At 40.2% G+C, this 14,823-nt stretch overlaps 1 protein-coding gene across 1 annotated transcript in view; it reads left to right on the forward strand.

Annotated features, from left to right (window-relative positions):
• LOC135529940 (contactin-1-like) overlaps positions 1–14,823 on the forward strand; it is a 48,844-nt gene that overhangs the window by 19,544 nt on the left and 14,477 nt on the right. The window contains 8 exon segments of the mRNA XM_064958348.1: positions 949–1,155; positions 7,433–7,532; positions 7,793–7,977; positions 9,727–9,851; positions 11,351–11,468; positions 13,290–13,440; positions 13,901–14,028; positions 14,268–14,440. Of these exon segments, the coding sequence (XP_064814420.1) occupies positions 949–1,155; positions 7,433–7,532; positions 7,793–7,977; positions 9,727–9,851; positions 11,351–11,468; positions 13,290–13,440; positions 13,901–14,028; positions 14,268–14,440 (1,187 nt within the window).

Consider the following 14,823-nt stretch of genomic DNA (forward strand, 5'->3'; position numbering starts at 1 on the left):
CATGATGGCCAAGTTAGTACCTCAGACATACTAGAATACACATGATGGCCAAGTTAGTGCCTCAGACATACTGGAATACACATGATGGCCAAGTTAGTACCTCAGACATACTAGAATACACATGATGGCCAAGTTAGTGCCTCAGACATACTGGAATACACATGATGGCCAAGTTAGTACCTCAGACATACTAGAATACACATGATGGCCAAGTTAGTACCTCAGACATACTGGAATACACATGATGGCCAAGTTAGTACCTCAGACATACTAGAATACACATGATCACTCAAACTAACAGTCAGACTTGTCTTTTCCTACTAGCTCTGACTCTGCTGATAGCTACTTTATTGAAGAAAAATGTACTTACTATGACTGTAATATGTGGTTGACCCACCAAGCTATCTTAAAGGCCCTGTGCATTCAAAAACATGATTTTCCTGTGTCTTATACATATTTCCAGACTATGAGGTTGGAATAATACTGTGAAATGTTCTGCCAATCACAGCAAATGTTCAGTTTTCACCTCCCCACTCAGACCACTCACAGACAGTCCTAGAAAAAATATTGCTTGAGAAATTGCTCTTTGCTAAAAAAACATTTTAATTGAAAGCAATCACAGTAACGTACTTAATTGTTATCCAGCATTGATTTGATAAAAATGGCTACATTGGACCTTTAAGATCAATGCACTACCTTCAAGTGGCTCTGGGTAATAGTGTCTGTTAAAGGACTCAAATGTAAACATAAACATTCTGACTTGTAATCTATTCAGTGCTGAGTCATAGAACTTCATGAAGAAAGCGCTGTTCAGAACACCGTGGTTCACAGTACCTCAGAGTGACACAGTAAACAAACTAAACCCCCATAGAGACTCAGAGGTGATTCAGGGGAAACCGACCACCACATTCTTACTAGTTGTGTTTTTGTTCTTCCTCTGTATCCCAGCTCAGGTGACGTTCCGTTGGATATACAACGAGTTTCCGGTCTTCCTCCACCCGGATAAGCGTCGCTTCGTCTCTCAGAGCACCGGGAATCTGTACATCTCCAAGGTGGAGGCGTCAGACGCAGGGAACTACTCCTGCTATGTGTTCAACCCACAGATTGGCAAGGGAGTCTACTCCAAGTTTATCCCTCTCATATCTACAGAAGAGAGTGAGTAGCCTGTAGCTGTGATACCTATATAGTACACTAGTTTATAGCTATGTTACCTGTATAGTACACTAGTTTATAGCTATGTTACCTGTATAGTACACTAGTTTATAGCTGTGTTACCTATATAGTACACTAGTTTATAGCTGTGTTACCTGTATAGTACACTAGTTTATAGCTGCGTTACCTGTATAGTACACTAGTTTATACCTGTGTTACCTGTATAGTACACTAGTTTATAGCTGTGTTACCTGTATAGTACAGTAGCCTGTAGCTGTGTTACCTATATAGTACACTAGTTTATAGCTGTGTTACCTGTATAGTACACTAGTTTATACCTGTGTTACCTGTATAGTACACTAGTTTATACCTGTGTTACCTGTATAGTACACTAGTTTATACCTGTGTTACCTGTATAGTACACTAGCCTATAGCTGTGTTACCTGTATAGTACACTAGTTTATACCTGTGTTACCTGTATAGTACACTAGCCTATAGCTGTGTTAACTATATAGTACACTAGTTTATACCTGTGTTACCTGTATAGTACACTAGTTTATAGCTGTGTTACCTGTATAGTACACTAGTTTATAGCTGTGTTACCTGTATAGTACACTAGTTTATACCTGCGTTACCTGTATAGTACACTAGTTTATACCTGTGTTACCTGTATAGTACACTAGTTTATAGCTGTGTTACCTGTATAGTACACTAGTTTATACCTGTGTTACCTGTATAGTACACTAGTTTATACCTGTGTTACCTGTATAGTACACTAGTTTATACCTGTGTTACCTGTATAGTACACTAGTTTATACCTGTGTTACCTGTATAGTACACTAGTTTATAGCTGTGTTACCTGTATAGTACACTAGTTTATAGCTGTGTTACCTGTATAGTACACTAGTTTATACCTGTGTTACCTGTATAGTACACTAGTTTATACCTGTGTTACCTGTATAGTACACTAGTTTATACCTGTGTTACCTGTATAGTACACTAGTTTATACCTGTGTTACCTGTATAGTACACTAGTTTATACCTGTGTTACCTGTATAGTACACTAGTTTATACCTGTGTTACCTGTATAGTACACTAGTTTATACCTGTGTTACCTGTATAGTACACTAGTTTATAGCTGTGTTACCTGTATAGTACACTAGTTTATACCTGTGTTACCTGTATAGTACACTAGTTTATAGCTATGTTACCTGTATAGTACACTAGTTTATACCTGTGTTACCTGTATAGTACACTAGTTTATAGCTGTGTTACCTGTATAGTACACTAGTTTATAGCTGTGTTACCTGTATAGTACACTAGTTTATACCTGTGTTACCTGTATAGTACACTAGTTTATACCTGTGTTACCTGTATAGTACACTAGTTTATACCTGTGTTACCTGTATAGTACACTAGTTTATACCTGTGTTACCTGTATAGTACACTAGTTTATAGCTGTGTTACCTGTATAGTACACTAGTTTATACCTGCGTTACCTGTATAGTACACTAGTTTATACCTGTGTTACCTGTATAGTACACTAGTTTATAGCTGTGGTACCTGTATAGTACACTAGCCTATAGCTGTGTTAACTATATAGTACACTAGTTTATAGCTGCGTTACCTGTATAGTACACTAGTTTATACCTGTGTTACCTATATAGTACACTAGTTTATACCTGCGTTACCTGTATAGTACACTAGTTTATACCTGTGTTAACTATATAGTACAGTAGTCTATAGCTGTGTTAACTATATAGTACACTAGCCTATAGCTGTGTTACCTGTATAGTACAGTAGTCTATAGCTGTGTTAACTATATAGTACACTAGTTTATACCTGTGTTACCTGTATAGTACACTAGCCTATAGCTGCGTTACCTATATAGTACACTAGCCTATAGCTGTGTTACCTGTATAGTACAGTAGTCTATAGCTGTGTTAACTATATAGTACACTAGTTTATACCTGTGTTACCTGTATAGTACACTAGCCTATAGCTGCGTTACCTATATAGTACACTAGCCTATAGCTGTGTTACCTGTATAGTACACTAGCCTATAGCTGTGTTACCTGTATAGCACAGTAGTCTATAGCTGTGTTAACTATATAGTACACTAGTTTATACCTGTGTTACCTATATAGTACACTAGTTTATACCTGCGTTACCTGTATAGTACACTAGTTTATACCTGTGTTACCTGTATAGTACAGTAGTCTATAGCTGTGTTAACTATATAGTACACTAGCCTATAGCTGTGTTACCTGTATAGTACAGTAGTCTATAGCTGTGTTAACTATATAGTACACTAGTTTATACCTGTGTTACCTGTATAGTACACTAGTTTATAGCTGTGTTACCTGTATAGTACACTAGCCTATAGCTGCGTTACCTGTATAGTACACTAGTTTATACCTGTGTTACCTGTATAGTACACTAGTTTATACCTGTGTTACCTATATAGTACACTAGTTTATACCTGCGTTACCTGTATAGTACACTAGTTTATACCTGTGTTACCTGTATAGTACACTAGTTTATACCTGTGTTACCTGTATAGTACACTAGTTTATACCTGTGTTACCTGTATAGTACACTAGTTTATACCTGTGTTACCTGTATAGTACACTAGTTTATACCTGTGTTACCTGTATAGTACACTAGTTTATACCTGTGTTACCTGTATAGTACACTAGTTTATACCTGTGATACCTGTATAGTACACTAGCCTATAGCTGTGTTACCTGTATAGTACACTAGTTTATACCTGTGATACCTATATAGTACACTAGTTTATACCTGTGTTACCTGTATAGTACACTAGTTTATACCTGTGTTACCTGTATAGTACACTAGTTTATACCTGTGTTACCTGTATAGTACACTAGTTTATACCTGTGTTACCTGTATAGTACACTAGTTTATACCTGTGTTACCTGTATAGTACACTAGTTTATACCTGTGTTACCTGTATAGTACACTAGTTTATACCTGTGATACCTGTATAGTACACTAGCCTATAGCTGTGTTACCTGTATAGTACACTAGTTTATACCTGTGATACCTATATAGTACACTAGTTTATACCTGCGTTACCTGTATAGTACACTAGTTTATACCTGTGTTACCTATATAGTACACTAGTTTATACCTGCGTTACCTGTATAGTACACTAGTTTATACCTGTGTTACCTATATAGTACACTAGTTTATACCTGTGATACCTGTATAGTACACTAGTTTATACCTGTGTTACCTGTATAGTACACTAGTTTATAGCTGTGTTACCTGTATAGTACACTAGCCTATAGCTGCGTTACCTGTATAGTACACTAGTTTATACCTGTGATACCTATATAGTACACTAGTTTATACCTGTGATACCTGTATAGTACACTAGTTTATAGCTGTGTTACCTATATAGTACACTAGCCTATAGCTGCGTTACCTGTATAGTACACTAGTTTATACCTGTGTTACCTGTATAGTACACTAGTTTATACCTGTGTTACCTGTATAGTACACTAGTTTATACCTGTGTTACCTGTATAGTACACTAGTTTATACCTGTGTTACCTGTATAGTACACTAGCCTATAGCTGCGTTACCTGTATAGTACACTAGTTTATACCTGTGTTACCTGTATAGTACACTAGTTTATACCTGTGTTACCTGTATAGTACACTAGCCTATAGCTGCGTTACCTGTATAGTACACTAGTTTATACCTGTGTTACCTGTATAGTACACTAGTTTATACCTGTGTTACCTGTATAGTACACTAGTTTATACCTGTGTTACCTGTATAGTACACTAGTTTATAGCTGTGTTACCTATATAGTACACTAGCCTATAGCTGCGTTACCTGTATAGTACACTAGTTTATACCTGTGTTACCTGTATAGTACACTAGTTTATACCTGAGTTACCTATATAGTACACTAGTTTATACCTGCGTTACCTGTATAGTACACTAGTTTATACCTGTGTTACCTGTATAGTACACTAGTTTATACCTGCGTTACCTGTATAGTACACTAGTTTATACCTGTGTTACCTGTATAGTACACTAGTTTATACCTGTGTTACCTGTATAGTACACTAGTTTATACCTGTGTTACCTGTATAGTACACTAGTTTATACCTGTGTTACCTGTATAGTACACTAGTTTATACCTGTGATACCTATATAGTACACTAGTTTATACCTGCGTTACCTGTATAGTACACTAGTTTATACCTGTGTTACCTATATAGTACACTAGTTTATAGCTGCGTTACCTATATAGTACACTAGTTTATACCTGTGTTACCTATATAGTACACTAGTTTATAGCTGTGTTACCTGTATAGTACACTAGTTTATACCTGTGATACCTATATAGTACACTAGTTTATACCTGCGTTACCTGTATAGTACACTAGTTTATACCTGTGTTACCTGTATAGTACACTAGTTTATACCTGTGTTACCTGTATAGTACACTAGTTTATACCTGTGTTACCTGTATAGTACACTAGTTTATACCTGTGTTACCTGTATAGTACACTAGTTTATACCTGCGTTACCTGTATAGTACACTAGTTTATAGCTGTGTTACCTGTATAGTACACTAGCCTATAGCTGCGTTACCTGTATAGTACACTAGTTTATACCGGTGATACCTGTATAGTACACTAGTTTATACCTGTGTTACCTGTATAGTACACTAGTTTATACCTGTGTTACCTGTATAGTACACTAGTTTATACCTGCGTTACCTGTATAGTACACTAGTTTATACCTGTGTTACCTGTATAGTACACTAGTTTATACCTGTGTTACCTGTATAGTACACTAGTTTATACCTGCGTTACCTGTATAGTACACTAGTTTATACCTGTGTTACCTGTATAGTACACTAGTTTATACCTGTGTTACCTGTATAGTACACTAGTTTATACCTGTGTTACCTGTATAGTACACTAGTTTATACCTGTGTTACCTGTATAGTACACTAGTTTATACCTGTGTTACCTGTATAGTACACTAGTTTATACCTGTGTTACCTGTATAGTACACTAGTTTATACCTGTGTTACCTGTATAGTACACTAGTTTATACCTGCGTTACCTGTATAGTACACTAGTTTATACCTGTGTTACCTGTATAGTACACTAGTTTATACCTGTGTTACCTGTATAGTACACTAGTTTATAGCTGTGTTACCTATATAGTACACTAGCCTATAGCTGCGTTACCTGTATAGTACACTAGTTTATACCTGTGATACCTGTATAGTACACTAGTTTATACCTGTGTTACCTGTATAGTACACTAGTTTATACCTGTGTTACCTGTATAGTACACTAGTTTATACCTGCGTTACCTGTATAGTACACTAGTTTATACCTGTGTTACCTGTATAGTACACTAGTTTATACCTGTGTTACCTGTATAGTACACTAGTTTATACCTGTGATACCTGTATAGTACACTAGTTTATACCTGTGTTACCTGTATAGTACACTAGTTTATACCTGTGTTACCTGTATAGTACACTAGTTTATACCTGTGTTACCTGTATAGTACACTAGTTTATACCTGTGATACCTGTATAGTACACTAGCCTATAGCTGTGTTACCTGTATAGTACACTAGTTTATACCTGTGATACCTATATAGTACACTAGTTTATACCTGCGTTACCTGTATAGTACACTAGTTTATACCTGTGTTAACTATATAGTACAGTAGTCTATAGCTGTGTTAACTATATAGTACACTAGCCTATAGCTGTGTTACCTGTATAGTACAGTAGTCTATAGCTGTGTTAACTATATAGTACACTAGTTTATAGCTGTGTTACCTGTATAGTACACTAGCCTATAGCTGTGTTACCTGTATAGTACACTAGTTTATACCTGTGTTACCTGTATAGTACACTAGCCTATAGCTGTGTTACCTGTATAGTACACTAGTTTATACCTGTGATACCTGTATAGTACACTAGTTTATAGCTGTGTTACCTATATACTGTATACTGATGTTACTCCTAGGCTCAGATCTAGGATCGGCTTAAACCCTCCCCAAAATATAAGATGTTTCTTTAGATGGAAAGACACAAAACTGACCTTAGATCCGTGTCTAGGTAGAGGTGCATCCTAGCCACAGATCTGGGATCATCATGAAATCTATCCCTAAACATTAGACTGGAAAAAAACACAAAAACTGACCATACATCAATGTCTTTTGAGCAACTCCATAGTGTTGACCTATGACCCTTTCATCCCCACAGGCCCAGAGAAGAGATACAAGGCCGACCTCGTAGTGAAGTTCCCTGACACCACAGCTATGCTCAACTACAACGTCACACTGGAGTGCTTCGCTCTGGGAAAGTGAGTCAGAATATGGAAATGACAGATATTTAGCTACTGATGAAACAAACACCAAGACTTTGGGGACTTTTGTTCACTTGTCACACTGTAACTAGAGAAGATGGCATCCATTTGCTGACACATATGTTGTGAAACAGTTATGTATGCCTTATAAAGGGCTTATGGAGGATTCATTCAGCCTTCATAAGACACGAGGCCTGCCATTTGAGACATAACCGTGCTGAGTTAGTTCCTTCTTCTCTTGTTGTCTTTGCGTCCAGTCCGGCCCCTCATATCGTCTGGAGGAAGATAGGTGCTACCGACCTGCCAGCCAGCGCTCAGGTCAGCATGTCTGGAGCGCTGCTCCACCTCTACAACGTCCAGTATGAAGACTCAGCAGGGTACGAGTGTGAGGCCATCAACCAGAAATGGCAGGACTGGCATCAGGCCTGGCTCTATGTAGAGGGTAAGATACCAGACTCCATCTCTACAGTGTTACAATAAGAGAAGAGGGTAGGATACCAGACTCCATCTCTACAGTGTTACAATAAGAGAAGAGGGTAGGATACCAGACTCCATCTCTACAGTGTTACAATAAGAGAAGAGGGTAGGATACCAGACTCCATCTCTACAGTGTTACAATAAGAGAAGAGGGTAGGATACCAGACTCCATCTCTACAGTGTTACAATAAGAGAAGAGGGTAGGATACCAGACTCCATCTCTACCGTGTTACAATAAGAGAAGAGGGTAGGATACCAGACTCCATCTCTACAGTGTTACAATAAGAGAAGAGGGTAGGATACCAGACTCCATCTCTACAGTGTTACAATAAGAGAAGAGGGTAGGATACCAGACTCCATCTCTACAGTGTTACAATAAGAGAAGAGGGTAGGATACCAGACTCCATCTCTACAGTGTTACAATAAGAGAAGAGGGTAGGATACCAGACTCCATCTCAACAGTGTTACAATAAGAGAAGAGGGTAAGATACCAGACTCCATCTCTACAGTGTTACAATAAGAGAAGAGGGTAGGATACCAGACTCCATCTCTACAGTGTTACAATAAGAGAAGAGGGTAAGACACCAGACTCCATCTCTACAGTGTTAAAATAAGAGAAGAGGGTAAGATACCAGACTCCATCTCTACAGTGTTACAATAAGAGAAGAGGGTAAGATACCAGACTCCATCTCTTCAGTGTTACAATAAGAGAAGAGGGTAAGACACCAGACTCCATCTCTACAGTGTTACAATAAGAGAAGAGGGTAGGATACCAGACTCCATCTCTACAGTGTTACAATAAGAGAAGAGGGTAGGATACCAGACTCCATCTCTACAGTGTTACAATAAGAGAAGAGGGTAAGATACCATACTCCATCTCTACAGTGTTACAATAAGAGAAGAGGGTAGGATACCAGACTCCATCTCTACAGTGTTACAATAAGAGAAGAGGGTAGGATACCAGACTCCATCTCTACAGTGTTACAATAAGAGAAGAGGGTAGGATACCAGACTCCATCTCAACAGTGTTACAATAAGAGAAGAGGGTAGGATACCAGACTCCATCTCTACAGTGTTACAATAAGAGAAGAGGGTAGGATACCAGACTCCATCTCTACAGTGTTACAATAAGAGAAGAGGGTAGGATACCAGACTCCATCTCTACAGTGTTACAATAAGAGAAGAGGGTAGGATACCAGACTCCATCTCTACAGTGTTACAATAAGAGAAGAGGGTAGGATACCAGACTCCATCTCTACAGTGTTACAATAAGAGAAGAGGGTAGGATACCAGACTCCATCTCTACAGTGTTACAATAAGAGAAGAGGGTAGGATACCAGACTCCATCTCTACAGTGTTACAATAAGAGAAGAGGGTAGGATACCAGACTCCATCTCTACAGTGTTACAATAAGACAAGAGGGTAGGATACCATACTCCATCTCTACAGTGTTACAATAAGAGAAGAGGGTAGGATACCAGACTCCATCTCTACAGTGTTACAATAAGAGAAGAGGGTAGGATACCAGACTCCATCTCTACAGTGTTACAATAACAGATCTGATATGCAGTACGTAGCACTTGCTTCTAACACTTTACATTACAATGTTAGTACCACTAACACTAATATATGATTTACTGAAACCAAAACATACACATGGTTTCATTATTGTGTGTATGTGTTTCAACATTTTAAATTGTGTTTTGATTGACAGCTGCTCCTGAGTGGGCTGTGACCATCAACAACACCCGGAAGGACGTAGGGTCAGAACACACCATGTCCTGTGTAGCTAATGGGAAGCCTAGCCCATACATCCGATGGCTCAAGGATGGATACTCGGTAAAGATGCCTGTCCTCCCCCTGCAGGCTGTCATTCTTTAAAGGGCTACTTCACCGTCAAAGTCAAAATTGGACAGATGATCACAAACTCCTTAAAGGGATACATGTATCTACTTCCCCAGAGTCAGATGGACTTGAGGATACCATTTGTATGTCTCTGTGTCCAGTATGAAGGAAGTTAGAGGTAGTTTTGAGGGCCAATGCTAACTAGCATTAGCGCAATGATTTGATGTTTATGGGTCTTTGCTAGCGTGCTTTTGTGGTAGGTGTTTTAATTAACACCTACCACAATTCATTTATATCTGTTGTGTAGTTCCACTGTATAAGGATAGTGAAATAAGCTGGACTTGATCTCAATTCAATAGGAAAGATGGGCACCATCTTATCTAGTACTAATTCAATAGGAAAGATGGGCACCATCTTATCTAGTACTAATTCAATAGGAAAGATTGGCACCATCTTATCTAGTACTAATTCAATAGGAAAGATGGGCACCATCCTATCTAGTACTAATTCAATAGGAAAGATGGGCACCATCTTATCTAGTATTAATTCAATAGGAAAGATGGGCACCGTCTTATCTAGTACTAATTCAATAGGAAAGATGGGCACCATCTTATCTTCAATAGGAAAGATTGGCACCATCTTATCTAGTACCAATTCAATAGGAAAGATGGGCACCATCTTATCTTCAATAGGGAAGATTGGCACCATCTTATTTAGTACTAATTCAATAGGAAAGATGGGCACCATCTTATCTAGTACTAATTCAATAGGAAAGATTGGCACCATCTTATCTAGTACTAATTCAATAGGAAAGATTGGCACCATCTTATCTAGTACTAATTCAATAGGAAAGATTGGCACCATCTTATCTAGTACTAATTCAATAGGAAAGATTGGCACCATCTTATCTAGTACTAATTCAATAGGAAAGATGGGCACCATCTTATTTAGTACTAATTCAATAGGAAAGATGTGTACTACAATAGGAAAGATGGGCATCTTATCTAGTACTAATCCAATAGGAAAGATTGGCACCATCTTATCTAGTACTAATTCAATAGGAAAGATGGGCACCATCTTATCTAGTACTAATTCAATAGGGAAGATTGGCACCATCATATCTAGTACTAATTCAATAGGAAAGATGGGCACCATCTTATCTAGTACTAATTCAATAGGAAAGATGGGCACCATCTTATCTAGTACTAATTCAATAGGAAAGATGGGCACCATCTTATCTAGTACTAATTCAATAGGAAAGATGGGCACCATCTTATCTAGTACTAATTCAATAGGAAAGATGGGCACCATCTTATCTAGTACTAATTCAATAGGAAAGATGGGCACCATCTTATCTAGTACTAATTCAATAGGAAAGATGGGCACCATCTTATCTAGTACTAATTCAATAGGAAAGATGGGCACCATCTTATCTAGTACTAATTCAATAGGAAAGATGGGCACCATCTTATCTAGTACTATTTTTCCCCCAGTATGGTAAAGGTGAGCTGAAGTTCTCCAGTCTGACATTTGAGGACTCTGGGATGTACCAGTGTATCGCTGAGAACTACTGGGGTATCATCTACGCCAGCGCTGAGCTACGTGTCATTGGTGAGTGTATAACACAAACTACCAATGATTGGTTAGTCTGTAACACAAACTATATGTGATTGGTTAGTCTGTGCCCTGAACTGCACCTCATTGGTTCGTCTTTGAAAACCGATGTGTATCATTAACGAGCACACCCCCACCGTGCTTCTAGTTTTGATTCTGGGAATGTAAAAAACACCATAGTCATCAACTATAGCAACGACAAAGTGGTCACTTATATACACAGTCCTCATTGATAGATAATTACATCCAACCACTTCCCTCCCCATCCCAGCTTGTGCCTCAGTCCTCATTGATAGATAATGACATCCAACCACTTCCCTCCCCATCCCAGCTTGTGCCCCAGTCCTCATTGATAGATAATGACATCCAACCACTTCCCTCCCCATCCCAGCTTGTGCCCCAGTCCTCATTGATAGATAATGACATCCAACCACTTCCCTCCCCATCCCAGCTTGTGCCCCAGTCCTCATTGATAGATAATGACATCCAACCACTTCCTCCCCATCCCAGCTTGTGCCCCAGTCCTCATTGATAGATAATTACATCCAACCACTTCCTCCCCATCCCAGCTTGTGCCCCAGTCCTCATTGATAGATAATGACATCCAACCACTTCCCTCCCCATCCCAGCTTGTGCCCCAGTCCTCATTGATAGATAATGACATCCAACCACTTCCCTCCCCATCCCAGCTTGTGCCCCAGTCCTCATTGATAGATAATTACATCCAACCACTTCCCTCCCCATCCCAGCTTGTGCCCCAGTCCTCATTGATAGATAATGACATCCAACCACTTCCCTCCCCATCCCAGCTTGTGCCCCAGTCCTCATTGATAGATAATGACATCCAACCACTTCCTCCCCATCCCAGCTTGTGCCCCAGTCCTCATTGATAGATAATGACATCCAACCACTTCCCTCCCCATCCCAGCTTGTGCCCCAGTCCTCATTGATAGATAATGACATCCAACCACTTCCCTCCCCATCCCAGCTTGTGCCCCAGTCCTCTTTGATAGATAATGACATCCAACCACTTCCCTCCCTCATCCCAGCTTGTGCCACAGTCCTCATTGATAGATAATGACATCCAACCACTTCCCTCCCCATCCCAGCTTGTGCCTCAGTCCTCATTGATAGATAATGACATCCAACCACTTCCTCCCCATCCCAGCTTGTGCCCCAGTCCTCATTGATAGATAATGACATCCAACCACTTCCCTCCCCATCCCAGCTTGTGCCCCAGTCCTCATTGATAGATAATGACATCCAACCACTTCCCTCCCCATCCCAGCTTGTGCCTCAGTCCTCATTGATAGATAATGACATCCAACCACTTCCCTCCCCATCCCAGCTTGTGCCACAGTCCTCATTGATAGATAATGACATCCAACCACTTCCCTCCCCATCCCAGCTTGTGCCCCAGTCCTCATTGATAGATAATGACATCCAACCACTTCCCATCCCAGCTTGTGCCCCAGTCCTCATTGATAGATAATGACATCCAACCACTTCCCTCCCCATCCCAGCTTGTGCCCCAGTCCTCATTGATAGATAATGACATCCAACCACTTCCTTCCCCATCCCAGCTTGTGCCCCAGTCCTCATTGATAGATAATGACATCCAACCACTTCCCTCCCCATCCCAGCTTGTGCCCCAGTCCTCATTGATAGATAATGACATCCAACCACTTCCCATCCCAGCTTGTGCCCCAGTCCTCATTGATAGATAATGACATCCAACCACTTCCCTCCCCATCCCAGCTTGTGCCACAGTCCTCATTGATAGATAATGACATCCAACCACTTCCCTCCCCATCTCAGCTTGTGCCCCGACGTTTGAGTTGAACCCAGTGAAGAAGCATCTTCTAGGAGCTAACAACGGCCGTGTGGTCATAGAGTGTAAGCCCAGAGCTGCCCCCAGACCCAGGTTCACCTGGACCAAGGGAAAAGAAGTGCTCTTCAACAACTCACGGTAAATAACGATTTCTTTGTGGGAATTTTATTTCAACGTAAAGGCTTTACAAACGTTTGTTTGATTGGTTGGTTGGTTGATTGATTAATTGGTTGTGGGTTGGTTGATTGATTGATTGATTAATTGGTTGTTGGTTGGTTGGTTGGTTGGTTGGTTGGTTGGTTGGTTGATTGATTGATTGATTGATTGATTTATTGATTGGTTGGCTGGCTGGTTGATTGATTGATTGTTTGGTTTATTAATTGATTGGTTGGCTGGTTGATTGATTGGTTGGCTGGTTGATTGATTGGTTGGTTTATTGATTGATTGATTAGTTGGTTGATTGGTTGGTTGGTTGGTTGGTTGATTTATTGACATCTGAGTTTGTTATTCATCAGAGCAACTGTAGGAGAACCTACAAACATTTGAAAGAAATCCAATACTGTGTGGTTGTGAATGACGTGTTTCCTTCCCTCCATAGTATCTCCATAATGTTTGATGGGAGTCTGGAGATCCTGAATGCCACCAGGAATGACGAGGGGGTATACACCTGCTTAGCTGAGAATGACAGAGGGAAGGCCAACAGCACAGGGACTCTCACCATCACAGGTATCACTCTCCATCCAGCTTTACACAGCTGTCTAAAATGTGCCCTAATATTGATCTACCTTGAATGTTCATGTGTAGTTATTGGGGACGTTGGGGACAGTCAACCATCTGTTGTCTCATTATTTGATCCCATTCTGATTCTGTATTGACACGAGTACTGTTCTTTAAAGCTGGGTCTGTGTACAGCCAGCATAATGCACAGTGTGAGTCAACAGTCTTCTCTACTGTGTGTGACACAGAGGCGACACAGATCACAGTAGCCCCAGAGGACACTCAGGTGATGGTAGGAGAGGAGGTGCATCTGCAGTGCCAGGCCTCCTTTGACCCCAGTCTGGACATCACCTTCATCTGGTCTCTGGATTTCAGGGTCATCGACTTCTACCTAGAGTGGAAGCACTATGAACGCATCATGGTAGGAGGGATAGCACAAACCAGCAGGGTTGGGGTCAATTCCATATCAGTTCAGTATATTCAGGATGTACACTGAAATTCACCTGTTTCTCAGTGTGTGATGTGTTTAACCCTGTCTCTCTGTCCATCCAGGATGGTGAGGACAGTGTGTGATGTGTTTAACCCTGTCTCTCTGTCCATCCAGGATGGTGAGGACAGTGTGTGATGTGTTTAACCCTGTCTCTCTGTCCATCCAGGATGGTGAGGACAGTGTGTGATGTGTTTAACCCTGTCTCTCTGTCCATCCAGGATGGTGAGGACAGTGTGTGATGTGTTTAACCCTGTCTCTCTGTCCATCCAGGATGGTGAGGACAGTGTGTGATGTGTTTAACCCTGTCTCTCTGT

This window comes from Oncorhynchus masou, unplaced genomic scaffold, assembly GCF_036934945.1.
Source record: "Oncorhynchus masou masou isolate Uvic2021 unplaced genomic scaffold, UVic_Omas_1.1 unplaced_scaffold_1213, whole genome shotgun sequence".
NCBI lineage: Eukaryota > Metazoa > Chordata > Actinopteri > Salmoniformes > Salmonidae > Oncorhynchus > Oncorhynchus masou.